Source organism: Somniosus microcephalus, chromosome 5, assembly GCF_052327205.1.
Source record: "Somniosus microcephalus isolate GS21.2 chromosome 5, FLI_Smic_1.0, whole genome shotgun sequence".
Lineage (NCBI taxonomy): Eukaryota > Metazoa > Chordata > Chondrichthyes > Squaliformes > Somniosidae > Somniosus > Somniosus microcephalus.
Genome location: NC_140991.1, coordinates 107,480,653 through 107,508,523, shown reverse-complemented (window position 1 = coordinate 107,508,523; position 27,871 = coordinate 107,480,653). Strand labels below are relative to the sequence as shown.

The following is a 27,871-nucleotide window of genomic DNA, read 5'->3' as shown; positions in this document are numbered from 1 at the left end:
GTTGTGTAGTGACTTGCTGGGCAATTCAGCCCTGACCTCCGAATAGTAAAGACCTGTTAAAGTTATTCTTGTTGTCTGTGTCCAGTGATTTATAATAAGCATAACTGGGACACACAGACTCAACACTCTCCTGCTAGCTTAACCAAGAGTCTTAAAACTGAAGGCATCGCTAGAAGGCTAACTTACTATTTCCCATCAGTTGGGTACTTGGTTTTTGGAACTGTATGAAATCATTATTATATTGATAATTGAGGAGCTAAACTGTAATTATACTCGCTGACAGCCAGCGCATCCCCAGCCTGTCATGTGTCAGCAGATGCTGAACACAATTTGAATAAGTTTGATAGCTTAAGCCACTTAAAAAAAATATATTAAAGTCACCCCAGAATGCCCTGATTGTTTTGTGCATGTGTGGAGTTTCATGCATGCGCAAGGCTGCAGAATCACAGTGCAGGTGCAAAGGGTTAACATTTTCTGCACAAATGCAGAGGTTTGGGGAAACATGTGGGTCCCCTGATGGCTCAACCTGGTGTTTGGCAGCAGACAGGTAAGGGGATTGACAGTCAGCTGACCTCGTCTTATGAATTAGTGAGCCATGTCTCGCAAGATGAGAGAGTTTATCAATTGCAGCTTTACAGTGCCCATGTTATCACCATGAGCTGCTGTTATAGTGGGATAAACCATTCCTGTGTTAACACTAGCTGCCTTCAGTTGTGCTACACTCACCGTATATTACCTTCCAGTGGTGAAAAATCAAGAGTTAATTGTACCTTGTAACAACTACTTTATCTAAATATTTAAAATATCTGTAATCCTTCCTAAGTAAATTATTTCCGCTACAGAAGGCTGAATCACAGTAAATGCAAAATGCTGGGAAATGCACCAAAAAAAGTGTCAAAAATTAAGATTTTCTAGGCGTACACAGGCTGTCCCCCCTTCAAAATAAACTTTGCATATTCATCTCTTCCCACCTACATCAGCGACTCGTCCGATGCCCTCCGCCACTTTAACGGTTTCCAGTTTCCTGGCCCCAACCGCCTCCTTTTCACTATGACGTACAATCCCTGTACACCTCCATCCCCCACCAGGATGGCCTGAGGGTGCTCCGCTTCTTCCTTGAACAGAGGCCCAACCAGTCATGTTCAGCCATGATCGCATTGAATGGCGGAGCAGGCTCGAGGGACCGAATGGCCTACTCCTGCTCCTATCTTCTATGTTTCTATGTCCCCATCCACCACCACCCTCCTCCGCCTGGCTGAACTTGTTCTCACATTGAACAACTTCTCCTTTGACTCCACTCGCTTCCTCCAAATCAAAGATGTTGCTATGGGAACCCGCATGGGTCCCAGCTATGCCTGTCTTTTCGTGAGATATGTGGAACACTCTTTGTTCCAGTCCTACTCAGGTCCCCTCCCTCACCTCGTTTTCCGGTACATTGATGACTGTATCGGTGCCGTTTCCTGCTCTCGCCCTGAACTAGATAATTTCATTCACTTTGCTTCCCATTTCCACCCTTCCCTCACCTTCACATGGTCCATCTTCAACTCTTTCCTTCCCTTCCTCGACTTCTCCGTCTCCATCTCTGGGGATAGGTTATTGACAAACATTCACTACAAGCCCACTGACTCCCACAGCTACTTGGACTACACTTCCTCCCACCCCGCTTCCTGTAAGGACTCTATTCCAGTCTCCCAGCTTCTCCGTCTCTGTGGCATCTGCTCTGATGATGCCACCTTCCATACTAGTGCTTCCGACATGTCTTCCTTTTTCCTCAACCAAGGATTCCCCTCTACTGTGGTTGACACAGCCCTTGACCGTGTCCGTTCTATCTCCCACACTTCTGCCCTCACCCCTTCCCCTCCCTCCCTCCCGGAACCACGATAGAGATCCCCTTGTCCTCACCTTTCGCCCCACCAGCCTCCACATTCAATGGATCATCCTCCGCCATTTCCGCCACCTCCAGCTTGATCCCACCACCAAACACATCTTCCCCTCACCTCCCCTTTCAGCATTCCGAAGGGACCGCTCCCTCCGCGACACCCTGGTCCACTCCTCTATCATCCCCAATACCCTTTCCCCTTCACCCGGCACCTTCCCGTGCAAGCACAGGAAATGCAACACCTGCCCTTATACCTCCCCCCTTCCCACTATCCAGGGCCCCAAACACCCTTTCCAGGTGAAACAGTGATTTACTTGTACAGCTTGCAATTTAGTATACTGTATTCGCTGCTCATGATGTGGTCTCCTCTACATTGGGAAGACCAAACGCAGATTGGGTGACCACTTTGCGGAACACCTCCGTTCAGTCTGTAAGGGAGACCCTGAGCTTCTGGTCACCTGTCACTTTACTTCTCCGCTCCACTCCCACTCAGACCTCACCGTCCTCGGCCTCTTGCATTGTTCCACGGAAGCTTAGCGTGAGCTCGAGGAACAGCACCTCATCTTTCAATTAGGCACTTTATAGCCTTCAGGACTCAACATAGAGTTCAACAATTTCAGATCATAACCTCGGCCCCTATCATATATATATTTTTTATCCACACTTTTTGTTTGTGTCTTTTCTTCTCTCCCACCTGGCAGCTGTCTTTCATTCTGCCAGCGCAATTTACACTTCATCTAGAGCCATCCTTTGTTTCTTAACCTGTCCCATTACCATCTCCTTTTGCCTTGAATATCTCTTAATGTCTCTTAATCTCTCCTGCCTTCTATCCTATCACAGACCTTCCCTTTTGTTCTTTCATCCCCCCCCTTTCCCAGCCCCTACACTTGCTTAAAAATCTGTTCCATTTCTTGTTTTTTCCAGTTCTGACGAAAGATCATCGACCTGAAACGTTAACTCTGTTTCTCTCTTCACAGATGCTGTCTGACCTGCTGAGTATCTCCAGCATTTTCTGTTTTTATTTCAGATTTCCAGCATCTGCAGTATTTTCTTTTTGTCTTTGCATATTCAGTGCCCATGAACCCTTCTCACAATTCTAGATCTACTACGGTGAAAAATGCTCTTGTGTACTTCTCTGCAATACAAATGATGGATATATTGAGACTACCTGCAGCTTCAGTTACAATAAACTCACATCCAGTCTATTTTCAGTATAACCACTTATTTTTCATCATAGAAAAGGCCTTTGGGTTTCATTTTTTTCCACAGATAAAGGCTCTAAATTGAGAAATAGATCCGCAAATACTAGTGAAATTCTGGAATCCATGTAATAAAACAGAATTTATATTATTCAGTCACTGTTAAACAATGGCTGTGGTCATAAGTCTATATTCAGGGCTGTATCTCAATTGTTGGCTGTTATTTGAATGGTCAGGTTTTTTTGGAGCTGTTTTTCACAATTTGTGAGTTTCTTAATTGACATGCATGTCTGCATGCAGCAGATGTCATTATTACAATTGGATAGTTGAGGTAACTCTTAAATAATAAATTCAGAACCCTGATTTACATAGCCACCTGATGAGGACCTTCATCATTTCAGGAAGCTGCGGCTGGAACTATTATCATCACTGTTGTGACAACCATACCAAAATGACAGAAATGTACAAGATTTATTTTTCTCTTCCATAATGGAGGTTATTGTGATAAATGCAAAGCATATAGTAAGAATAATGCCTCGTGTTTGTGCAGTCTCTTGTGAACTAATGTAAGAAGTCACACGACACCAGGTTATAGTCCAACAGCTTTATTTGAAATTGTGATTTCAAATAAAGCTGTTGGACTATAACCTGGTGTCGTGTGACTTCTTACATTTGTCCACCCCAGTCCAACTCCGGCATCTCCACACCTCTTGTGAACTAGCTATAGCTGATTTTTCCAAGCTGATAAGGGAATTAGGGGTTACGGGGAGCGGGCAGGGAAGTGGACGTGAGTTTAGGTTCGGATCAGCCATGATCCTATTGAATGGCGGAGCAGGCCCGAGGGGCCGTATGGCCTACTCCTGCTCCTACTTCTTATGTTCTTATGTTCTTATGTTCTAGCACTACTGGGCTGCTATTAAATTCTGTATGGGATAGGTTGAGGTTATGGGCTTAAGGCATAAACATTTTGCTTTCAGCATCGTGGAGACTTCATAGAAGTAATTTGTTCTTTGTGATGAATGTTACATGAGACAGGTTGCAATATTTCAATAGTTCGCCACAGTGAATCAAGGATGTTTCAGAACCTAGTGTACGAAGAACAGCAACTAGTCTTGCTCCAGTGAAAGAAGACAAGTATTTTATCAGTCAGTGAGACAAACGCTTTTCACAGCATTTTGGTTTACAAAGAGGGGAAACATTAAAATCAACTTTTCATACTTTTATACTACATCATTGCTATTTCTATCAAGGAAATACATCAAAAAGGGTTCATTTAATATCACGTTTCTCGAACACGATAACACCTTCTTGAAGAGCTGTCATCATCATGCAATGTGTCCCTGTTTGCATAGAAGAGTGCATAATGGTGTGAGAAGTAACATAATGATATCAAATCACCAATTTCATTTGTTCCTGGTTTTAAATTCAGTATCTAAACAGCATGCAGACTCACACAAACAGCATGCAAACACTCACAACAGAACATACATGCAGAAACAAATACACATACACACAGCAGGTACACACAAACAGCACGTATTCCCCACACAAAACAGTGCCGGCAGCATTTTGTTTGTCCTAGATGAGGTACAACTCCTACAATGCAGCCTATCCCCAATGACCAGTGTGATGGCATTTGCAGAGCTGGCTATTTAGTTATTTTTAAATATAGTCCAGTATAAGTTGCTAGAATTACTAACACAGGCTTCACAGAAAGTTATGTGCCGCTGGAGAAAATCTAAAACAAACCCCAATATAAGTAATAACAGAAAATGCTGGAAATAAACATCAGCATCTGAAAACAGAAAAAAGTCATTTAACATTTTAGGTGCAGGCCCTTAACCAGTCGATGATGAAGTCCAACACCGCCTTCAGTGTGCCAGTGCAGCCTTTGGTCGCCTGAGGAAGAGACTGTTTGAAGACCAGGACCTCAAACCCGGAACCAAGCTCATGGTCTACAGAGCAGTAATAATACCTGCCCTCCTGTATGCCTCAGAGACATGGACCATGTACAGCAGGTACCTCAAAGCACTGGAGAGGTAATGCCAACGCTGCCTCCGCAAGATCCTGCAAATTCATTGTTCTCGCTCAGGCCAACATCCCCAGCATCGAAGCTTTGACCACACTCGATCAGTTCCGATGGACGGGTCACATCGTCCGCATGCCCAACACGAGACTCCCAACACAAGTGCTTTACTCGGAGCTCTGACACGACAAGAGAGCCCCAGGTGGGCAGAGGAAACACTTCAAGGACACCCTCAAAGCCTCCTTGAAAAAGTGCAACATCCCCACTGACAACTGGGAATCCCTGGCCCAAGACCGCACAAAGTGGAGGAGAAGCATCCGGGAAGGCGCCGAATACCTCGAGTCTCTTCGCCGGGAGCAAGCGGAAGCCAAGCGCAAACAGTGGAAGGAGCGCACGTCAACCCAAGCACCCCACCCACCCGCCCCTTCAACCACCGTCTGCCCCTCCTGTGACAGAGACTGTAGGCTAAAGTAAATGTTGGTCCCTTAGAGGATGAGACCGGGAAATTAATGGTGGGAAATATGGAGATGGCAAAAACACTGAATGAATATTTTATATCAGTCTTTACAGTACAAGACACTAAGAATATCCCAACACTGGACAAACAGGGGGCTAAAGGGGGGGAGGAGCTAAACACGATCAAAATCACTAAGGAAGTGGTGCTCGGTAAAATAATGGGACTCAAGGCGGATAAATCACCTGGACCTGATGGCTTACATCCTAGGGTCTTGAGGGAAGTGACGGTAGGGATTGTGGATGCATTGGTAATAATTTTCCAAAACTCCCTGGACTCGGCAAAGGTCCCGGCAGACTGGAAAACTGCTAATGTAACACCCTTATTTAAAAAGGGCAGTAGACAGAAGGCTGGAAACTATAGACCGGTTAGCCTAACATCTGTGGTAGGTAAAATTTTGGAGTCCATTATTAAGGAGACAGTAACAGGACATTTGGATAATCATAATTTAATAGGACAAAGTCAGCATGGTTTTATGAAGGGGAAGTCATGTTTGACAAATTTGCTGGAGTTCTTTGAGGAAGTAACATATAGGGTGGATAAAGGGGAACCAGTGGACGTAGTGTATTTAGACTTCCAAAAGGCATTTGACAAGGTGCCACACAAAAAATTATTGCTTAAGATAAAAAATCACGGGATTGGGGGTAATATTCTGGCATGGATAGAGGATTGGCTATCTAACAGAAGGCAGAGAGTTGGGATAAATGGTTCATTCTCAGACTGGCAATCAGTAACTAGTGGTGTTCCGCAGGGGTCAGTGCTGGGTCCCCAACTCTTTACAATCTATATTAACGATTTGGAGGAGGGGACCGAGTGTAACATATCAAAGTTTGCAGATGATACTAAGATGGGAGGGAAAGTAGTGAGTGAGGAGGACATAAAAAACCTGCAAGGGGACATAGACAGGCTAAGTAAGTGGGCAGAGATTTGGCAGATGGAATACAATACTGGAAAGTGTGAGGTTATGCACGTTGGCAGGAAAAATCGTAGAGCAAGTTATTATCTTAATGGCAAGAAACTGGAAAGTACTGAAGTACAAAGGGATCTGGGGGTCCTGGTGCATGAAACTCAAAAGGTTAGTATGCAGGTGCAGCAAGTGATTAAGAAGGCCAATGGAATGTTGGCTTTCATTGCTAGGGGGATAGAATATAAAAATAGGGAGGTATTGCTTCAGTTGTACAAGGTATTGGTGAGACCGCACCTGGAATACTGCATACAGTTTTGGTGTCCATACTTAAGAAAGGACATACTTGCTCTCGAGTCAGTACAAAGAAGGTTCACTCGGTTAATCCCGGGGATGAGGGGGATGGACATATGAGGAGAGGTTGAGTAGATTGGGACTCTACTCATTGGAGTTCAGAAGAATGAGAGGCGATCTTATTGAAACATATAAGATTGTGAAGGGGTTGGATCGGGTGGATGCGGGGAGGATGTTCCCGATGATGGGTGAAACTAGAACTAGGGGGCATAGTCTTCGAATAAGGGGCTGCTCTTTCAAAACTGAGATGAGGAGGAACTACTTCACTCAGAGGTTGGTAGGTCCATGGAATATGCTGCCCCAAAAAGCTGTAGAAGCTACATCATTACATAAATTTAAAACAGAAATAGACAGTTTCCTAGAAGTAAAGGGAATTAAGGGTTACGGGGAGCGGGCAGGAATTTGGACATGAGTCTAGGTTCGGATTGGTCATGGCCCTGTGGGTAGCGGAGCGGGCCCAGGGGCCGTGTAGCCTGATCCTGCTCCTATTTCGTGTGTCTAATTCTGTTAGATTCAGGAGATGGTTCTGTGTTAGTGGATTGGCAGTTAGGATCAGATCAGCCATGATCTTATTGAATGGCGGAGCAGGCTCGAGCGGCCGATTGGCCTACTCCTGCTCCTATTTCTTATGTTCTTATGTTCTTATGTCCCGCATTGGACTCATCAGTCACCTGAAAACTCATTTTTAATGTGGAAGGAAGCAAGTCATCCTCAGTTCTGAGGGACTGCCTAAGAAGAAGAGGCCCTTAACCAGTTTTGACAAAGGAGCTCTGTGAAGAAATTTAAATCCATCTTTTTGCTTTCCAGGTACTGATGCATTGACTGTATAATTACAGAAATTTCTGTTTTATTTCAGATTTTCCGGCATTATAATTTCCGGTTTTATCATTTTTATTCCTTATTATGCACCATGGCTGATTGTCCAATTGGGTGCTCCTTGCTGGGAGCAGCTGATCGATTGTGTTACTGTGTTAATTTTTCAGACGAGGTGTTAAACTAAGACCCTGGGGATGAAATTCGGTTACGCCCTGTTTGGGGGTGGTAACGCACTTAGCGCCTCACATTTGGTGTCGGGGCAGGAGTAAGGCCCCGCCCGCTAAATTGGGCTTATCGCCCCGGTGAGGAAGCGGAGTGCTATCTCGGGCACTCCACTTCCTCTCGGGGCGGTGTGTGGGGCACAAAGCGCGGTAGCACCAGAGCGCTACGCGGCCGTTCCACGTAGCGCTGTCGCGTTTTGGTGCCCCTCCCCTTCCGTTAAATGGGAGGGCCGCTGTACACTCTGCAGGCCGTTTGATGGCCTTCACTAGCCCACCAGGGTGGTGTGGTGCCGTGGCCACAGCCCGGCACTGAGATGCAGTGCTGGACGGCGTGATGGCGCCCACGGACCACCAACCTGGAGGTCGGCCAAAATAAAGAAAGTCAGTGCAAGGTGCAGCCGGACCACCCTTTTAATTAGCGCCCCGCCAGCGGTGTGCGGCCTGGCTCTCGACCTGCAAAGCTGAAGCTGATATCAGCCGCGGCAGCCTCGCGGGGCGCAGCCAAATTTCGACTGCGGGGCACTATTGGCGGGGGCACGGCACTATTGGCTAGCGCCTCAGTAGCACCCCGTCGAATTTCTCGGCAGGCGCTATTAGCGTCCCCGCCAAGGTGATAAGCCTTGGCGCCCAATTAGCGCCCCCTGGAGCGCAAAGGAGGCGAATCCCCCACCCCTCCCCACCCCCCGTCTGCTCCCTCAGGTGGACCTAAAAGATCCCATGACAATATTTCGAAGAAAAGTAGGGGAGTTATCTTTGCCAATATTTATCCTTCAATCAACATCCTTAAAAAGTTCATCTGGATATTATCACATTGCTGTTTGTGGGAGCTTGCTGTGCCCAAATTGGCTGCTGCGTTTACTATATTACAACAGTGACTACACTTCTATAGTACTTCATTGGCTGTAAAGCATTTCGGGATGTCCTGAGGTTGTGAAAGGTGCTATATAAATGCCAGTCTTTCTTTATTTCTTTAAACTAAGCAAGGTGCGAATGTTTCCAACTGTGGGGAAATTCTCATTTTTGATAGCTGACAGAGTCTCAATGTATATGTTACTCACAATAAAAGATTACAGGAAAGCCTCTCTTTCTAAATTTGCACCTTAAAATCTGCAGTGGTTACTTGTGCAAATCCAGCTGCCGTGTTTCCTACATTACAGCAGTGACTACTGTTAAATCCGTGAATCTTAAGGTATGGTGTTCTTCAATAAATAGACGGAGACTGTAGATGAACAATCAACAGGTGTTTACTGGATGAGAGTATTCTAAAAACTAACAGTACAGATCCCTACTCAGGGTTTATATACAGGTGTGGTCTGTAAAGAGCTGTAAAGTAAAATGTCCTCTACTCTGACCCCAATAATATGTCTTTCATTCTATCCAGTATGGGTTTGGATTTGAAATCTTATTAAAGGACAGGGTGCTAAAAACTTTCTTTGGGTGCTTTTAAACAGAGGATGTTAGGGAAAGATCTAATAGATGTTTTCAAGATTAAAAAAGATTTTTAAGATGCCAAATAGTGAAAAGGTTGTTTGCGCTGATTGGCAAATCAGTAACATGGAGGCATAGACCGAGATGATCAACAGAAGAATGAAAGGGAAGTTGGAAAAATTATTTTCACAGGGAAAGTTATTAAAAAATGGAATACTTTACCACGAGTAGGTATTGAGGCAGAGATTATTATGTAATTTAAAAGAGCACTGGATAGGTATATGAAAAGTAAGAATATAAAAGAATACAGGGAATGAATAAGGGAAATCAAACTCGATATTTCTACTTGAAGGATAGTTTACAGTGGGTCAAATTGCCTCCTTCTATGCCGTAATTTCTATGATTCTCTTTTGGATGAGGGAGACAGTCCTCCGTGAATTGCACTTGCCCGTTTTTATTGCCATTGGGTACTGGTCTTGGTAAGCCAGCTGGACTCTACTATGTAACACAGAGCCACGATTACAGAAAAGTGCAGCTACACATAGCAGCTTGTCACATTCAGATTAAAACACAAAAGGCACAGGATCCAATGAGAAACTGGGGCTCTTTTCATGAGAGCAGAGAAGCTGGAGACGACTTGATAGAGATGTTCCAAATCGCTAGGGATTTTGACAAGGGAAAGAGGGAAAAACTATTTCCGCTGGTTAAATAAGATATCATCTCCTCTGCCCCCAATAATGTACCTTCGCTCAGATGGCAGAAGCGCATTCCCTACCGTATTAAGTAAATACTAAGGAAGTTGGTAACTAGAGGGCAAATTTATCATCAGCAAAAATAATAAAATGAATTTTTTTTAATGCAGATGGTCATTGGGACATGAAGTACCTTACCATAAACCGTGGTGGAAACAGAATCCATAATACCTTTTAAAAGGGAAGTGGATAAATATTTGAAAAAGAAAAAATGAACATGTATAGGAAAAGGGCAGAAGAATGGGACTAAATGGGTGGCTCTTTCAGAGAGCTGGTACAGGAGCAAGAGGCTGAATGGCCTCCTTCTGTATTGTGAAATTCTATTGAGGCCATTTTCCCCTTCACTGCCTGGGAGGTAATCTGGAGGAGGGAATCATCCGCACCGTTGTAGACATCAGTGGGATGAATATCGGACGGGTTCTACAATGGGTGGGCGATTGGCTCTGCCACATTACTTCCTGGGCGATGAAGGTGAAAATTACCCCAGTGATTCTGTATTAGTCAGCGTGTACTCTCGATTCACCTGTCTAACTGTCTGCATTCTCAGTACCGATGCAGCTCTCTGATGTCTGACCTATACTGTCTTACCAAATAGGGAAGGACTTTTAAATTCATTCTCATTTTCTTATCTAATTGCTAACAGAGATTTTCTCTGTGGATTTAATTACCTCTGCAGAATCTCTACAGATTTAATTATAATGGCTGCCAAGCATTCAACTAACAACATCAACAAAGGAAATAAAGACAATGTGTACTTCCTTTTGGTTTTAAAAATGTCTGCAAATTTTTCATGTTATTCTGCTTATAATCTGGGAATTACTTTTTCTGAATGCTTTCTAATTTATTTGATTGCGTAGAGTTTTGCAGCTTATCAGCCAGGGACAAGTGGAACAAGAGCAGTTGGTTCACAAAATTAATCCTGGAGTCACTGACAATACAAAACAGAGAGAACTTGTGTGGGCCACAAATAGGTAAGCCAGGTACCCTAGCCTAATCATGCTGGAACAATCCTGCTTCAGCTAGTGTTAGTTAGTCTTTCAACTTCAGCGCACTTCTACTGTGTAAGCATGACAGACAGGTTGTATCTTTACAAATACAGGCAAGCTAGAATGGTATTTTATTGAATTAACATCAAATTAAGTGCCATTTAAAAAGTGCTGGAATTGTCAGCATATGTTGTGTCACAAAGTGGAAGGGCACGGATTAACGTTCAAGATTTTACACCCGAGTGCTAATTTCAATCACGCCTTCATTTGCAGGCACCTTACAGAGGTGCTCTCCACAGAAAAGAAGGGCAAATCAGAGGAAAAGCCACTCTGGATCAATCTCATACATCTCCTATTAACCAATCATGGAATAGTGTAGGTCCGGGAGCAGATTCCCTGCCCACTCTCTTACCAGGAGGTAATATGCAGCTTAGGAAGAGTTAAAGAAGTTAAAAAATATATTGCAGTATCTTAAAAGCTAAAAAAAAAAAATTAGTGATCTTGTGTAGACGAGCAACAGCTTATCCATTAAGTATTCCATGTACAGTCTGTCCTTGGTAATGGTGACTATTTCAATTACAGCTTTTTGAAATGGGATTCAAAACAGTCATCTCCTCCAACTTAGAACCTGACATGTTCTGTCTCAAAGTGATAAAAAATGTCTGAAGATGTAATCAGTGAGGGCACAAACATCTGCGTGTCAAGGGAGGCAAACAGCTTCTGAACAGTCCTGAGATCCTCACTTACCTTAAAGAGGACCAGAAATGTTTTATTGCATCAGCTGCTCTTTAACCTTCTACTGACACAAACTGAAACCTAGATCTAGCCTTCAAAGAAGCATCCTTTAGTGTGCAACAAGCCGTGGATGAAGTTTAAAAGAAGATGCCTTTTTGCATTATTTTTTTACTAAGTTATAAAAGGATATGATTACGAAACAAACAGAGGTAAACCTCAAGCACAAGTTTACATCCTGATAAAAGGCTCAGTTATCCTACTTTATAGTAACATTAGGTTTGCTGTTGACCAGTTTATTATCTGATTTTTTTTTAATGACTTTTTTTAATTCATAAAATTACTGGCAGATCAGGATATGGGTTGACAAAGCCTAATAATTTAATGATCAAAAGAACCTTGTCAGAGAAAAAAATAGCTGGTTTGTTTACACACTGCAGATTGTGCTTGTGACAGCCATTAGTCAATAGCTTTTCTGACTTGCTGTGTGCACCAGATGTCAGAAAATTTCAAAATTAATCATTACTTCAAAATCTGTTGATAAACATCGATAAATCACACCACAAAATATGTCAACGAAATATTGGCTATAAATAAATGGACCAGAATAATCATATTTTGTATTTCTCAACCAGATTAAATCTAGTTGACAAAGAAACTGAGATTAATGAGTTAATGTAAATAGAACCAACAAACAGTTCTCCTGTGTATGTAATTCCCATTTTGCTGTTACAGGCTGTTACCATCATCATAAATTCACACTGGAGATCGGGCCAGTTTTGGCAAAGTGTATCTCCATGAGTTCCATCAACACTGCCAAAATTCTGTAAATCAAGCAGCTTGTGTGTGTTTTTCTCTTTTGATACTTGCATTAGGAGTCATAAAATCAACCACAGCTGGACACAACTGTCTGAAGGACAGATGTCCCACAAAACTGACCCGAGGGGTTGATGGGGACACAAAGGAACAAGTGAATTTATCCTGGGTTGCCATGTGCAAGCATAGTGTGTTCCAAAGGCCTATGCCAACCACTCGGTCCAGCAGATGATGATGAGCAACGTGCTTGAATTTCAGCATAGAATAGTCTGAGATCCAGGTGACAATACTATCTGGACGAGAAACTAGATGAAGAATTACTGCTGGAAACCTTCTGGGCTGATTGAAAACACTGAAATACAATTAGAGCAACTCTTGTCTTTCTGCAATAAGCGTGCCGACATGGCCGAAATACAGCCAACTCTTGTGGTGGTGCTCACTTCATAATATTGTACAAACAATGTGAAATAATTAATAACTGGTTCTTCTCCCCCACAGAGGAAACACCTTGATTTCAGGTGGTGCCTCATGCTGGTATCTAGTTGAGAACTACTGAAACCCATGAAAGAGAGCTAGGCAGTTACATCTCATCGGCAACTCAACCACAAGTTTTTTTTTGATTAATGCTGTGCTCTATGAACTAAAATTAACTTAAAAATGGAGTGAATGGACCACTGTAGAATTTAAGCAATTGAGTCTGCATCTAAAAGAGAACGTCAGGTTAATGCTTCATCAGAACTGCGTTCTATGTTTTAAGAGTTCCAATGAAGGTTTAAACTAGAAACATTAACCTAGCTTTCTCATACAAATGCTGATCAGCCTGTTGCTCATTTCCAGTATCTTGTGTTTTTATTTCATATTTCCAGCATTTGTAGTTTTTCTTTTTATACCTTTGATTAGACCACTGATAAAATCATCCTATATATTCACTGCCATATCTCTGGGCACATTCAAAAGCACTTCTTTTGAGGCAATAATGAAATATAGTATCTGTTGCACAATGATTGTGGTTCTTCTTTCTAGTATTTTATGTGCAGAGGCTGAATCATACACAACATATTTCAGATAGGAAAAAAATAAAATGTACAAATGGCTGCACTCATTCTGCCTGTTATTTTTTTTTCAACATGTTTTCAAGTATACAGATTCTCATCAGTATGCACAGCAATAGGTGTTAACATGACGATCTGTAGAAATATTGAAGTTACATTTTGGGTCATGTTTTATAGGGAAACCACAGGTTTTAGCATGGTTTCCTTTTTTATTGTTCTTGGGATATGGTGACACTGGCAAGGCTGCATTTATTGTCCATCCTTAGTTACTCTTGGAAGGTGGTGGCGAGTCTTCTTCTTGAACTACTACAGTCCTTCTGATCATGGTGCTCCCACAATGATGTCAGGTGGAGAATTCCAGGATACTGTCTGCACTACAATGAAGGAACGGCAATAATATGTCCAAGTCAGGATGGCGTGCCTTGGAGCGGAACATGCAGGTGATAGCGTTCCCATGATATTGCTGCTCTTGTCCTTCTCGGTAGGAGAAGTCACAGGGGAGGGAGGTGCTGTCAAAGTAAATTTAGTGTGTTGCTGCAGTGCATCCTGTAGCTTGTACATACTGCGGACTAGTACAGTGTGATAATGTTGGAGGGTCTGGATAGCGATTCCAGCAGTATGGGCACTGATCCAGCAAATTGCTGTGTCCTGGATGTTGTTGATCTTCCTGAATGCTGTTGTAGCTGCACTCAGCCAGGTGAGTGCCGAGTATTCCATCACATTCCTGACTTGTGCCTTGTAGATTGAGAGGAGAATCTGAGGGGTTGAGAGGTGAGCCACTCATTCCAGTGTACCCAGTCTCTGCCCTGCTGTTGTAGCCATGGTATTCTTATGGCTGGTCCAGTTAAACTGCTGGTCAGTGATGGCCCCCAAGCTGTTAATGGTGCGGGACTTGGTAATGGTGGCAACACTGAATGTCAGGATGAGATGACTGGGCTTTCTCTTGTTGAAGATGGTCATCACCTGACACTTATGTGGTGTAAAAGACTCTTTCCCTCAGATCTCCTGCAGTAATGTCCTGGGCCTATGATGATTGTCCTCCAACAACCATCTTCTTTTGTATCAGGTATGACTTTAATCACTGGTAGGTTTTCCCTTTGATTTTACTTGGGCTCTTTGATGTTATACTTTATGAAATACTGCCTTGATGTGAAGGACAGGCACTCTCATCGCTCTTCTTGTATCCATGTCTGGATCAAGGCTGTGATAAGGTCTGGAGCTGAGTGGTTCTGGTAGAACCTGAACTGAACACTGAGTGACAAGGTTACTGGTGAGTAGGTGTTGTTCGATGGAACTACTGATGAATCCTTCCATCACTTTACTGATGATTCAAAGGAGGCTGATAGGACAGTAATTTACCAGGTTAGATTTTATGTTTTATGGATGAGACATACTTGGGCAATCTTCCACATTGTCAGACAGATGCCAGTGTCATAGCTGTATTGAAAAAGCTGGGCTAGGAGGCCAGCTACCTCTGTTGTGCATGTCCGCAACAACAGCCAGGATGTTGTCAGGGCCCAAAGCCTTTGCTGTGACCAATGCACTCAGCTGCTTCTTAATGTCATATGGGGGTAATTTTTACCATCATTGCCTTGGTGGTAATATGCAGAATGAATCGCTCATCCGTTATAGTACTTATTCAATTTTCATCATATCACTGCCCGGGTGGTAAAAGTGAAAATTACCCCCATGCAGTGAACAGAATTGGCTGGACTCTGACATCTATGATAAATCCCCGGGGCCTGATAATCTACATCCCAGGGTACTTCAGGAAGCGGCCCTAGAAATAGTAGATGCATTGCTGGTCATCTTCCAACATTCTATAGATTCTGGAACAGTTCCCATGGATTGGAGGGTAGCTAATGTAACCCCACTATTTAAAAAAGGTGGTAGAGAGAAAACGGGGAATTATAGACCAGTAAGCCTGACATCGGTAGTGGGGAAAATGCTAGAGTCCATTATAAAAGATGTAATAGCAGAGCACTTGGAAAACAGTGACAGGATCGGACAAAGTCAACATGGATTTACAAAAGGTAAATCGTGCTTGACTAATCTAATGGAATTTTTTGAGGATGTGACTGGTAGAATAGATAAGGGAGAACCAGTGGATGTGGTGTATTTAGACTTTCAGAAGGCTTTCGATAAGGTCCCGCATAAGAGATTAGCGTGCAAAGTTAAAGCACATGGGATTGGGGGTAAGGTACTGACTTGGATAGAGAACTGGTTGGCAGACAGGAAGCAAAGAGTTGGAATAAACAGGTCTTTTCCGAGTGGCAGGCAGTGACTAGTGGGGTACCACAAGGATCGGTGCTAGGACCCCAGCTATTCACAAATATATATTAATGATCTAGACGAGGGAACTAGATGTAATATCTCCAGGTTTGCAGACGACACAAAGCTGGGTGGGCGTGTGTGCTGTGAGGAGGATGCAGAGAAACTCCAGTATGATTTGGACAAGTTGGGTGATTGGACAGATGCATGGCAGATGCAGTATAATGTGGATAAATGCGAGGTTATCCACTTTGGTGGCAAAAACAGGAAGGCAGATTATTATCTGAACAGCAATAGATTGGGAAAAGGGGAAGTGCAACGAGACCTGGGTGTCCTTGTGCACCAGTCGCTGAAGGTAAGCATGCAGGTGCAGCAGGAGGTTAAGAAGGCAAATGGTATGTTGGCCTTCACAGCAAGAGGATTCAAGTACAGGAGCAAGGATGTCTTGCTGCAGTTGTACAGGGCCTTGGTGAGGCCACACCTTGAGTATTGTGTGCAGTTTTGGTCGCCTTATCTGAGGAAGGATGTTCTTACCATGGAGGGAGTGCAGTGAAGATTCACCAGCCTGATACCTGGGATGGCAGGAATGACGTATGAAGAGAGATTGGGTCGATTAGGCTTATATTCGCTAGAGTTTAGAAGAATGAGAGGGGATCTCATTGAAACTTATAAAATTCTAACAGACTAGATGCAGGAAGGATGTTCCCGATGGCTGGAGAGTCCAGAACCAGGGGTCACAGTCTAAGGATAAGGGGTAAGCCATTTAGGACTGAGATGAGGAGAAATTTCTTCACCCAGAGAGTGGTGAACCTGTGGAATTCTCTACCACAGAAGGCAGTTGAGGCCAATTCATTAAATATATTCAAGAAGGAGTTAGATATATTTCTTAAGGCTAAAGGGATCAAGTGATATGGGGAGAAAGCAGGGACAGGGTACTGAATTTGGATGATCAGCCACGATCGCATTAAATGGTGGAGCAGGCTCGAGGGGCTGAATGGCCTACACCTGCTCCTATCTTTTATGTTTCTATGTTTCTATGATAGCCAAGTAGGAACATCCAATTTGCACTTCTGGCCGAAGACTCTTGCAAACACTTCAGTCTTTTCTCTTGCAGTGCTAGGCACTGTCATGGGTGAGGATGGAGATGTTCATGGAGTTTCCTCCTTCTGTTAACTGCCTGATGGTCCATCACCATTCTCGTCTGTATGTGATTGAGTTGCAGAGCTTTGCTCTGAACCATTGGTTATGCAACTTAGCAGATCCTGTGGGCAATTGAAATTTTCCTGGGCTCTCAGATGCTCAACACAATATCAGGAACAGGACCTTATATTCCACCTGGGACAAGTTCAGCCCTTTAATCTGAAAATCAAGTTCAACTTCCGACACCAGCTGATTTCCCTATTTTCCTGTTGGATTCTCAATAAGTGCCGTGCACATTATGTCAATCTCCCTTCCATTTATCCATTTGAATTTCCATTGCCATGCCACATGCCAACTGAGATGACCTTTTTAGATAGTATTCAGTGGTTTATACCTCTTTCCAGCATCTTAAAATCCAATTACAGACTATTATATCAATAAGTTGCCTTTTATGACAGTAGTTAGCATATTTTGCACTTCAGCTTTAGCTGTTCCTCTCTGTTCCCCTTTTTGTTTTGGCCAGTTCTACAAAGGCGCCTTCTTGCCTCAACTCTGCTAATGAAGGTCCCACCTGAAACATTGAGGTTCTTTACCATTTTACCATGCATTTCCAACATTCTCTGCCTTTATTTTAAATCCGCGTGTCCTTTAAAAGATACTGCATGGAGTCTATTTATGTGCAAAATGTATGTCATTTTATTTTGACGTTGCCAAGAATGAATGGTTACTCTGAAACTATGAAGATTAGTTTCCTCTGTGGTTGTTTCAATAAATCATACAGTAAAGGAGCTGCATAAATTAATTTGGAAATGCAAGTGAGAATTGTAAATATGGAGATCCACCAATGAAAAATAAATAAGTTTCAAAGAATTATTTTAAAAAATATAATTAATTGCAAGTGAGGTAACACGATGGCAGGCATTTTTCATGCAGGTGGATTGCAGCTGAACCAGCAGTCTGACCCTTCATTCTCTGTAAAATAAAAACTCTTCATCATGTCTGGGTGAGAATGAATCAATGACTGAACCCATGCCTAATTATTTCAGTGCACAATAAATATTTTCTGCCGAGGAATGAAGGAAAACGAAAGTTTTTTTTGTTTAAAAAACGCCGACAGCTTCTTTCAATATATCTTTAGGTAAACTAATAAGAAGTGTTAGCTGATTAAACAGAACACTGGAGATTACAGTGGAAGGTTATACAAGGTCATGCATATATGTCAGAAGCTTGGTGCTGGTACAGAATCATTATTGTGTTACCTGTCATGTTGCAGTAGACTTTGAATGGTCCTAGTGGGCCACTGCCATCGGGATCTATCCAATAAGTATCCGATGTTTTGCCAAGGTGCTTATATGCCTCACAGGACTGTTCATATATAGCTGGAACAGAGCACAAGTCGAGTTAAATTGAAACCCTTTTATAATTTAAAAAAACTGAATAAACACTGCAAGCTGCCAAGATGAGATTAAAAAACACAAAGCAAATAAGGCAATGGCCTTGATACAACAGGAGAGATTCATTCAAACATTCACTAATTAACAGCTAGGAGAGCGTTCTATTTGAATAACATCCAGAATATTGGGACAGCCTTACAGCACACATTTTCCACCGTTACTCAGACATGAAGTTTCAGAATTTTTTAATTGACATATTTAGATGAACGTGTGTGTTTGCCTAAGTGAGGGATATTCATTCTGGATACCTTTCCACTTTTATTGCCCAGTGTCAGTATGAAGCACTTCAAGGTCAGATGTAGTGCAGGCTACATGCAAACTAAAGCTTCCTCTATTTAGGAATAATAACAAGCCTTAACCGCAAACTCAGAAGTGTACTCTACTGGACCAATGTGATATTTTCCATCTCCCATGCCAGGCTCCCTTGTGGCAGCTCGGAGTAATATTGTCAATTTAGCACTGAGTTGTGAACGGTTTTCTGCTATCGATCTGTGTGTAGTAGGAACTAGGTTGAAACTACTCAAACTCAATTTACATAGGACTTTATAGCTGGCAAAGAGATGAGAATATCACCTCAGGCAGGATTCAAGTCCCAGAGGTAAAAATACAGTGCTAACCCACTGCAATATCCAATCTCAATTAAGAACCCGGCTTTCAAAGAAATGGAGTATCTTTTACAAAATGTTCTGAAAACATAAGAGTTATGTGCTGTCATAAAACAGTTATTTGCAACATTTCATAAAACATGTTGACCAGATTGTAATGCCAGATTTATCTTTAAGTCACAATGCATAATTTCACAGAGCAACAAACTGATAAAGGGAGATCTTCATTTTTGTCTGGGTGACAAACGTGAAAAATGCACAACCTTTGGCTGGAACTGAAAACAGTTTTGTTACAAAACCTACTTTTATGTAACATGTAGCTACTCGTGAAGACAAATAGAAACATAGAAAAATAGGAGCAGGAGTAGGCCATTCGGCCCTTCGAGCCTGCTCCGCCATTCAATATGATCATGTCTGATCCTCTATCGCAATACCATATTCCCGCTCTCGCCCCATACCCCTTGATGCCTTTTGTATCTAGGTGCTCCGGTTTCCTCCCACAGTCTAAAGATGTGCGGGTTAGGTTGATTGGCTATGATAAATTGACCCTTATCACAGAATCACAGAAACCCCAGTGCAGATAGAGGCCATTTCGACCCATCGAGCCTGCACCGACACATATCTCACCCGATCCCCGTAACCCCACGTATTTAATCCCCTAACACTAAGGGTCAATTTATCATAGCCAAATCAACCTAACCTGCACATCTTTGGACTGTGGGAGGAAACTGGAGCACCCGGAGGAAACCCACGCAGACACGGGGAGAATGTGTAAACTCCACACAGACAGTCGCCCGAGGCCAGATTTGAACCCGGGTCCCTGGCGCTGTGAGGCAACAGTGCTAACCACTATGCCACCGTGTTAGGGGGATTAAATACGTGGGGTTACGGGGATAGGGTGGGATATGTGTTGGTGTAGGGGTTATGGGGATCGGGTGGGGTATGTGTCGGTGCAGGCTCGATGGGCCGAAATGGCCTCTATCTGCACTGTGGGGTTTCTGTGATTTCTGTGATCTGTGAAATCTATCTATCTCCTTCTTAAATATATTCAGTGACTTGGCCTCCACAGCGTTCTGTGGTAGAGTTCCACAGGTTCACCACCCTCTGAGTGAAGATATTTCTCCTCATCTCAGTCCTATAACAATGTGCTACTCCAAATACCAATAAATTGCACAGTTCTGACGAAGGGTCATCGGCCTGAAACGTTAACTCTGTTTTTCTCTCCACAGATGCTGCCTGACCTGCTGAGTGCTTCCAGAATTTTCTGTTTTTATTTCAGATTTCCAGCATCCGCACTATTTTACTTTTTTATGCTATTTCTCCAGTAGTGTACATTGGAAAAAAAGACCTGGCATCTCTGTAATTGTAAATCAAATGGTACAATGGAACAATAGTGCAATGAGTAAATCTCAGAATTCTTAGCTTTGTTCCCACAATTTGTTGCATCATCTGCATCCCTAGATCTGTTGTGCCTGTGTGATATCCACTATATCAAGCTTGCAGAAAAATACTGATATTAAAGACCAAATTAAATCACAAGAATGACTTTACCAACCGCACATTGGTTACAAAACTCAAACTCCTTGTTCTGAACAACAAAGGGAATTTGAAAGTATATTAACAGCATTTGAAATGTGGTAAAATAATGCAGTGGCATGCAAAAAAAAATGTATTAGTTGATTATGGGCTTTATTTGCAATGCTCATTGGAAAATCTATTATGAGGTAAAATAAAATAAAACTAAACTACTTTTGCATTAAAAACACAGGCTGGAATTTTTCAGGGTGTCGGGGCGGAATCGGTGGCGGGTTGGGTGGGAAAGTGGTTTTTTTTGACAGCGGGTCAGGAACCCTCTGTCAACCCGCCGCAACGTGCCTTTCCCAATGTTGGGTCTGTCAATGCTGAGCAGCGGGCGACCCAATTAAACTCATTATAATGTGCTTAACAGACCCTTAACAGGCTTTTTTAACTTACTTTTTAACTTTAAGGCCATGGGAACCATACTGTTCGGGGACCACACCTGTCAAGCTGAGGCATGAGTTCTGTGGCCATTGCTCCAGCTGATTACTTGACAGCTTCAGATGTACAGTAAAAGCTCCCACCTGACAGATCATCACTTTTCTCAGACACAAGCTGTTTCTCAGTCCATGTCTAGCACATATTCTGCAGGCTTTCCACTTTCCACTCTCCATCCACTCGGACCTCATTGGAAGAACTCTCTCACAATTGACAGATCGCTTCTGTCATCTCTACGTCATCTGTCACCTATTCCATCAATATGGGTGCTCTTTATACTGTCTCACCTTGGTCCGCAGAATCCAACCACGATCAGCCCCAACACCAGCAGCACCAGGCACACCAGCAGAAGCAATAACAACACCAACCTTCTCCGCAATCACCTGATGCTGCACAGGACAGAGGGCATCAGCTCCCGAGTACATTGCTGTCCAGGAGGCCAGGGATAGCCTCATTATGGCCAGATTTCGTTAACTTTACGCTGTACACCCATATGGCTGCCACATGATGCGCCAGGTTGGCACCACCACACACTAACACCATAAAGCCCTACAATGACCAAGCCATTCCTTTCACACTCACCACCATTGTGGGGGCTACCGTTACATCTCACCATTCACTGCAACTCACTAAACCATTTCCAAAGGTGCACACAAATCTGTCAAAGAATGCAAAGTGTTGAAAATAAAGGTTTCAATGTTTGACAGCACATTAACAGAAACTTTACATGAACATTGGATAAAACACCCAAGTGGCTAACTTTGTGTGTTGTTAGTTGGTATGATTGCACGAGGCTGAGGGTGACTGTGAGGGGTGGCTAGTGAGATGGGGATGTGATAATGTAGATAGAGAGGGATGGGTGGAGGTGCAAGGTAAGTTGGTGTGAGTAAGGATGTGCAGGAGTAGGGTAGGGAAGGCAGAGTGATGGCGATGTGATGAGAGGCACAGGAGGATGAAGGTAAGTGTGGCTTTGTACTAATGTTACGTGATCTAATGAGGTAATTGAAAGGCTTGCGCCACTGCACCCAGGTCCTCCTGACCACATCCCTGCTTGTGACCTCCTCTGCAACGTGCAACCAGGCTGTGTTGGTCTCCCGGGGAGGTCTCTTCTGCCTATCGGAAGGGAAGAGGACCTTCTGGTGTGCTGTGACTCCCTCCATAAGCGGGATGGAGCCAGCAGCGGGGCCGTGACCCGCCACCGACATCACCCACCCCGGACTGGCCGAGGTGAGCGAAATCCCAGCTACAGTGTCTTTTAAATGGTAAATTACATTTAAAAGTGTTAAAGCCTCAGTTATCTAAATTTACCTTGTAAGGGGCGTGCAGAGGTTCCGTCCCTTATAAGTCATACTGGGAACAGCGGAGACCCAGTGCAACATGGTCGCCACCATTCCCCGAGGAGTTTCCACTGAGGTCCCGCCAGAGCTACAGTGGGACATCAGTGGAATCTCATTGGATTCTTGGTCCCAGTACCGTAAAGGCTTCGAAAGTGCACAAGCCGCAATCCTGGCTCGTGGCTCCGGTGGCCTTCAGCACTGTCTGAACCAGTGTTTGCAGGCATCTTATTTGAAAGGAGCTGAGCAGGTCCCGGCACTACTGTGGGTGCATCAGGGTGCCTATCTGACCCATACTATCAGAAATCAAAGGCTAAAATAATGACTGGAAAGGTGCTAATCTTGTAACAGTATCCAGGGTTTTACAACATCAGTGTATCTTGTCACATTGCAAAGCCAGCTACAATCATTGGTGTAGCAAAATAAAAGTTTAGGACTGCTACAAATGAGTTTTTAACTGAATACATCAATAATTTGAAGAAAAAATGCTTTTAAAATACATCAACTAGATCCATAAATGTTCTTTAAATCTGTAAAGACTATGACTAGCTCACCAGTTTAGAATAAATGCTCAAAGACACATGCACAGTACAATTAACAATCCAAATGTGACATTCTGAAGGATTAAAATGGAGATTTTCCAATATGAATCCATTCCGAGTCCTGACCCTAATCTCACTGTGTTCCCACACAATGTTATGTCCTACGTAGACCCTATATTAGAATCTCATGCGGTCACAAGGGTAAATTCTATGTGAACAATTATTTCCACACATAGCCTCAACCTTCCACTGTAAAATACTGGCGCATACTGTCCATTTAAAGTATAAGAGCTTAAAATGTGATTTTACATTGTGCATTAGCTCTGAGAAATGGGCTGAAATAAAGATTTCAAAATTAATTGAAATCAAGAGCCATTGAACTGGACAGGGCTATTCATTATAGAAACCACTGACCAAAAAAAACTGAAGCACACTCTCTGCCCAGTTTACTGTAAGACTGGGAGAGATGAAACATTAAAACAAACGGCCCTTTTTTCTCTCAACCTGTTCACTGGCCTAATGTAATTGTTTCAAGCTTCAAACTGAAATCACATTTCACTGCACTGTGTGATTCAAACAATTCATCCTAATAACCAATCTAAATGCTGGGTTTTAATATATCTGGCCTTGAATTTTCCCTCAATGTTTCTCTCCCAAAATGGAAAAATGTGTCTTTGAATTCTGATTTAAAATTTTAGGAAATTCCTGAAACTCCTGGGTGGAAAAGTTTAAATAAGATAACTAACCTATTATTCCGCTCACCGAGCACAGCTAAATGGTGGGCACCTTGTGGTGTCGAATGAGTTCTCATCAGAGTTGAAACCTGATTTCAGTATTTATAAGTTATTATTTTTGTTTTCCATTCACCCCAGATTAATTTTGGCTGAACAACTCTCCCTTATTATTTGTGGAGTTCTCCCTGTGAGGAAAAATGCGGGACTAAGGTTCCCTTTTCATCCACTACTGGCATCTGAAAACAGTACCAGTTATCATTTTGTGGCTCCAGAAATGAGGTTTCCTTACACTTTCTTAGTTAGTATTTGGACACAACTCCCTTGGTTCTTTAGCACCTTTACTTTAAGTTTGGATTGGCTTAGAAGCGTTGAGTAATTATGTCTCTCGCCAATAGTTGTTACTTCCTCTCGGTCCCGATAAAAAAAATTATGTTGTGCCCTTTGCAGTTGACCTCAAAAGAAACTCAATTTTTACTCGTTAAAACATTTTGTTAGTGACCTTACCTATCCTCATTTGTAGAGCTAGGAGTTGATGCATTATTTTCAGGCTGGGTTCTGCTCCCTGGCAATACTTTATTCTTATGATGACTAATCAGTCAGCACAGTACCAGGCCTCTCACTACCTATGACACTTGAGTAAACCTTCATATTTGACAGTCTATTTTCTTATTTATTAGACTGCAATTACTGAAAGTTAAAAACAATCAATTGTAATGTGACAGATTTAGATTTATATAAAATGAGAAAGCACCATTCCTAAAGGATAAAACTAAAGAAAATGTATGAGCTGAGATTTAGAAAATTTCCAATTAAATCAGAGGACATTAATTCAGTTATCAGCAGAGCTCTTTCTCTGCTGCTGATAACTGAATTAATGTGTGCTGCATCATAATGCTTTCTAAATGAAAGGAATTGAGCTCTGAAAATAAAAATGACCTAATTACAATGTGTGCATTAGCTCTAACAGGCTGTAAACTTTAATTTCCATTTGAATCATACTCAACAAGAATTTTCATACTGACAAGATTCTAATTAAATCTATGGCTCTCAGGCAACTTCTGTCTTTCCCAAATACTCAAACAAGGAAGGATTTTAACAGTTTAATTTTAGGGCTTTAAGTTGATGTTAGCCTCAAACAGCTCTTATTTAGTGGGCGCGACTAATCCTTTCACCAATAAACAAAGATTCCTGTGTTAGTATTGCTTAAGACTTTAAAAAAATGTTAATGCTTTAATTAAACAAGCAATATACATTTGGCATGCTGCCATATTGATGACTGGATACTTAGCAGGGAATAACACAAGGGGATTGATATTAGCCAAAACAACTACCTGCAAATTCAAGCAATCTGTGTCATAATTGACATTGCACATCTGAATAACATTTATATAAATAATCAACTTTGAATCACTGTGCATCACACAGCACATTTAAACTCTGATATGTAGTATCACGGGCAGGGGGGTGGGGGGCGGGGAGGTGGTGGTGCGGCGTGGGGAGAACGGGCCAGGACAATTTGATGTTCGTAATTCTCCACATAGTAAATTCCTAATCTCAGCTGTGCCATATACAGCCTCCTAGCAGCTAATTACACAGGTTGTTTCCCTGTCCTTTCTGTCAGGAAATGGTGCCTGGTGCATCAAGGCATAGACAGAGAGGAAATAGAAACAGAATATATTAAAAAATTGCCTTAAAGAAAGTGAGGAAAGACTTGCACGTAGATGAAGGTGGAAAGTTCCCTTCCCTGAAGGACAATTGTAAACCAGTGTTTTTTTATTATAATCCAGCAACTCTCATATCTCACCAATTAGCAGATTTATTGAATTCAATTCCACAACTACAGGATTTGAACTCTCAATCTCTAGGTTGCTAGTCCAGTACTATAACATTAAGCTACAATACTCTGTCACTCCAGGGCACCCATTGCAGACAGCAACATGCCTCACAGGAGACAGTAGCCAAGCTTAATATATTACCTGGAAGACCTAGGGATAGGCACAGAAGAAAATGGCACTGGTTAAGAAAGGAGACAGGTCAAGATTATGCAATAATTCCATTTACCAGGTACATGTAGGCAGACCACAATGTATTGCCAGGCAACTTACTGCACATGCTGACCTATGCTTAGCACTCACACAACCTTACAGCTCTTGAATTGTTAACCATGCATAACCATAGGACACACATAATATGTTCATTCAATTGACAACATTGCAATATCACTTTTCTGCACAACAAGATGGCACCTAATACAAGGGAACAGATCTAAAGAGGAAAAGGACTCACAAATTACAAGTCCTTAGACTTGAAATTGGCCTCCTTTGCGTCTCCCATTATTGCCTCCGGGGTCGATAATGGGGTGCTAACGACTTACCGACTGGGCGCGGCAAAAGAAGTGACTCCCACAAATTTCAATGGGGGTGGGGTAGCGCCGGTGGTAAAACTTACCGCCTCGATCTCCTGCGCCCCGGAGATCGTGACGTCATCCGGTGCACTTTGCCCCGCTACCATCCCGGATCCTAAATTTGCTTCCGCCCCCTGCAGCTTCATCGGGTGTTAGCAACGGCAGCTGCAGGAGGCGTTGTGACCTCGGCCAGCCGCTTGGGGAGCGGTAATTAAAGGGATTGGTGGTCAGGGAAGCCAAATGTTTTTCTCACCCCACTGTGCTGTTTTTTAAAATTTTTCATTGCTGCGATTGATCAGCCCTGTGCACTCAGAGTGCTCGGGGCTGCTCCTCGCGGGTCGCGGGTGACCTTGCTGACCCATCCCCAGCCTTACCTTTAACTGCTGTGAGCATTGGCACTTACCTTTAAGGGAGGGAAGGAGCCTGTGAATCCAGCAGTGCTGCACGGAACATTGCTCAACGCCCTGCCGATCCCGCCCCTCTCACTCCCTTTAGCGCTCTAAGGGAGGTGGTGGCTCTTGATTTAGCTCCACATCCCACTTCGAGCGCTACAACTGAATTTCGCGGGAGCCTCTTATCATTAGCACCTGGCGATAATTTCTCCGCTTCCGAAGTTTTAGCGCCCCAAACGAGACTATAATGAATTTCTCCCCCCTTGACTTTCCCAGAGGTGGCCACTTTGGACGAGCCTCCCTATAAGAGCTTGGAAGGGGATGAAAGAAGGTGAAGGAGCAAGCGTCCCTCCAAGCTATGGGCTAGTCCCAGCCAGTTCTGATGCCTTGCATTTCTTCTCACTCATTCCCACACAGGCACAGACAACCATACAAACAAAATACATTGTTAACGTTATGCAATTTGAGCTCCATTGAAAAGCATCATCTCCTTTAACATTCGTCACTTTTTTGTCTTTGTAGGTATGGAACACCAGCACGGCCAGTGGGAAGGATAAGTCTGCACCTCACAGCATGCTGTGGCCCTTTCTCCAAACCTGAAAACAACAGAAAAATTGCACATACTCCACAAGTTTGCAGTGAGCTTGAGGCAGTAGCTCTGGGTGATTCACAGGGCCCAGGTGAGGAGGAGCATTTGGTGGTACCAGAGTAGGAGCAGGAACCTGCAGCGCACCATCACAAATCTATTGTACTTTGAGAAATGCAGAAATGTGATCATGTCGATGGTGCTGGTCAGCAGAAATGGAGATGGAACAGTTGGTTATGCTCCTGACTCATCACCAGTTCTACATTTGTGGGCAGCACATTGGCTAATAGTGCAGATGATGCCTACTCTACATTAGGAGATGGAGCCAACATATTTGAACTCTGTAACCTCCTACATCCCTAAAAACTCGAATTTCTGCCTCCTGTGTACTCCTCTCTCACTTCACCCACCATTGATGGCCATGCTTTTAGACACTTAGGTGCCACTCTCTGGAATTCCCTCCCCAAACTCCTCTACTTCTCCACCTTCACGACTCCCCTTAAAACCCACCTCTTTGACTAAACGTCTGGTCACTCCTGCTAAGCCTTCCTTCTTTGGCTTGGAATTTCTGTTTTCCCTCACACCTTAGTGTTGCACCTTGGGGTGCTTTTCTCTATTAAAGACATCATTTAAATTGTTGTTTGGTGGTGGTGTGCCTGTTGCTGACAGTGCAATCCCTGTGTTGCAGGTTGATTGCAGGTGTCCTTGCAGTAG

General features: G+C 43.1%; 1 protein-coding gene across 1 annotated transcript in view; it reads right to left on the bottom strand.

Annotated features, from left to right (window-relative positions):
- The window catches only part of LOC147117257 (contactin-associated protein-like 2), a 1,950,749-nt gene that overhangs the window by 1,224,181 nt on the left and 698,697 nt on the right, over positions 1 to 27,871 (bottom strand). Inside the window, exon 11 of the mRNA XM_085988072.1 lies at positions 18,350 to 18,469. Within this exon, the coding sequence (XP_085844198.1) occupies positions 18,350 to 18,469 (120 nt within the window). The remainder of the gene's footprint in view (positions 1 to 18,349; positions 18,470 to 27,871) is intronic.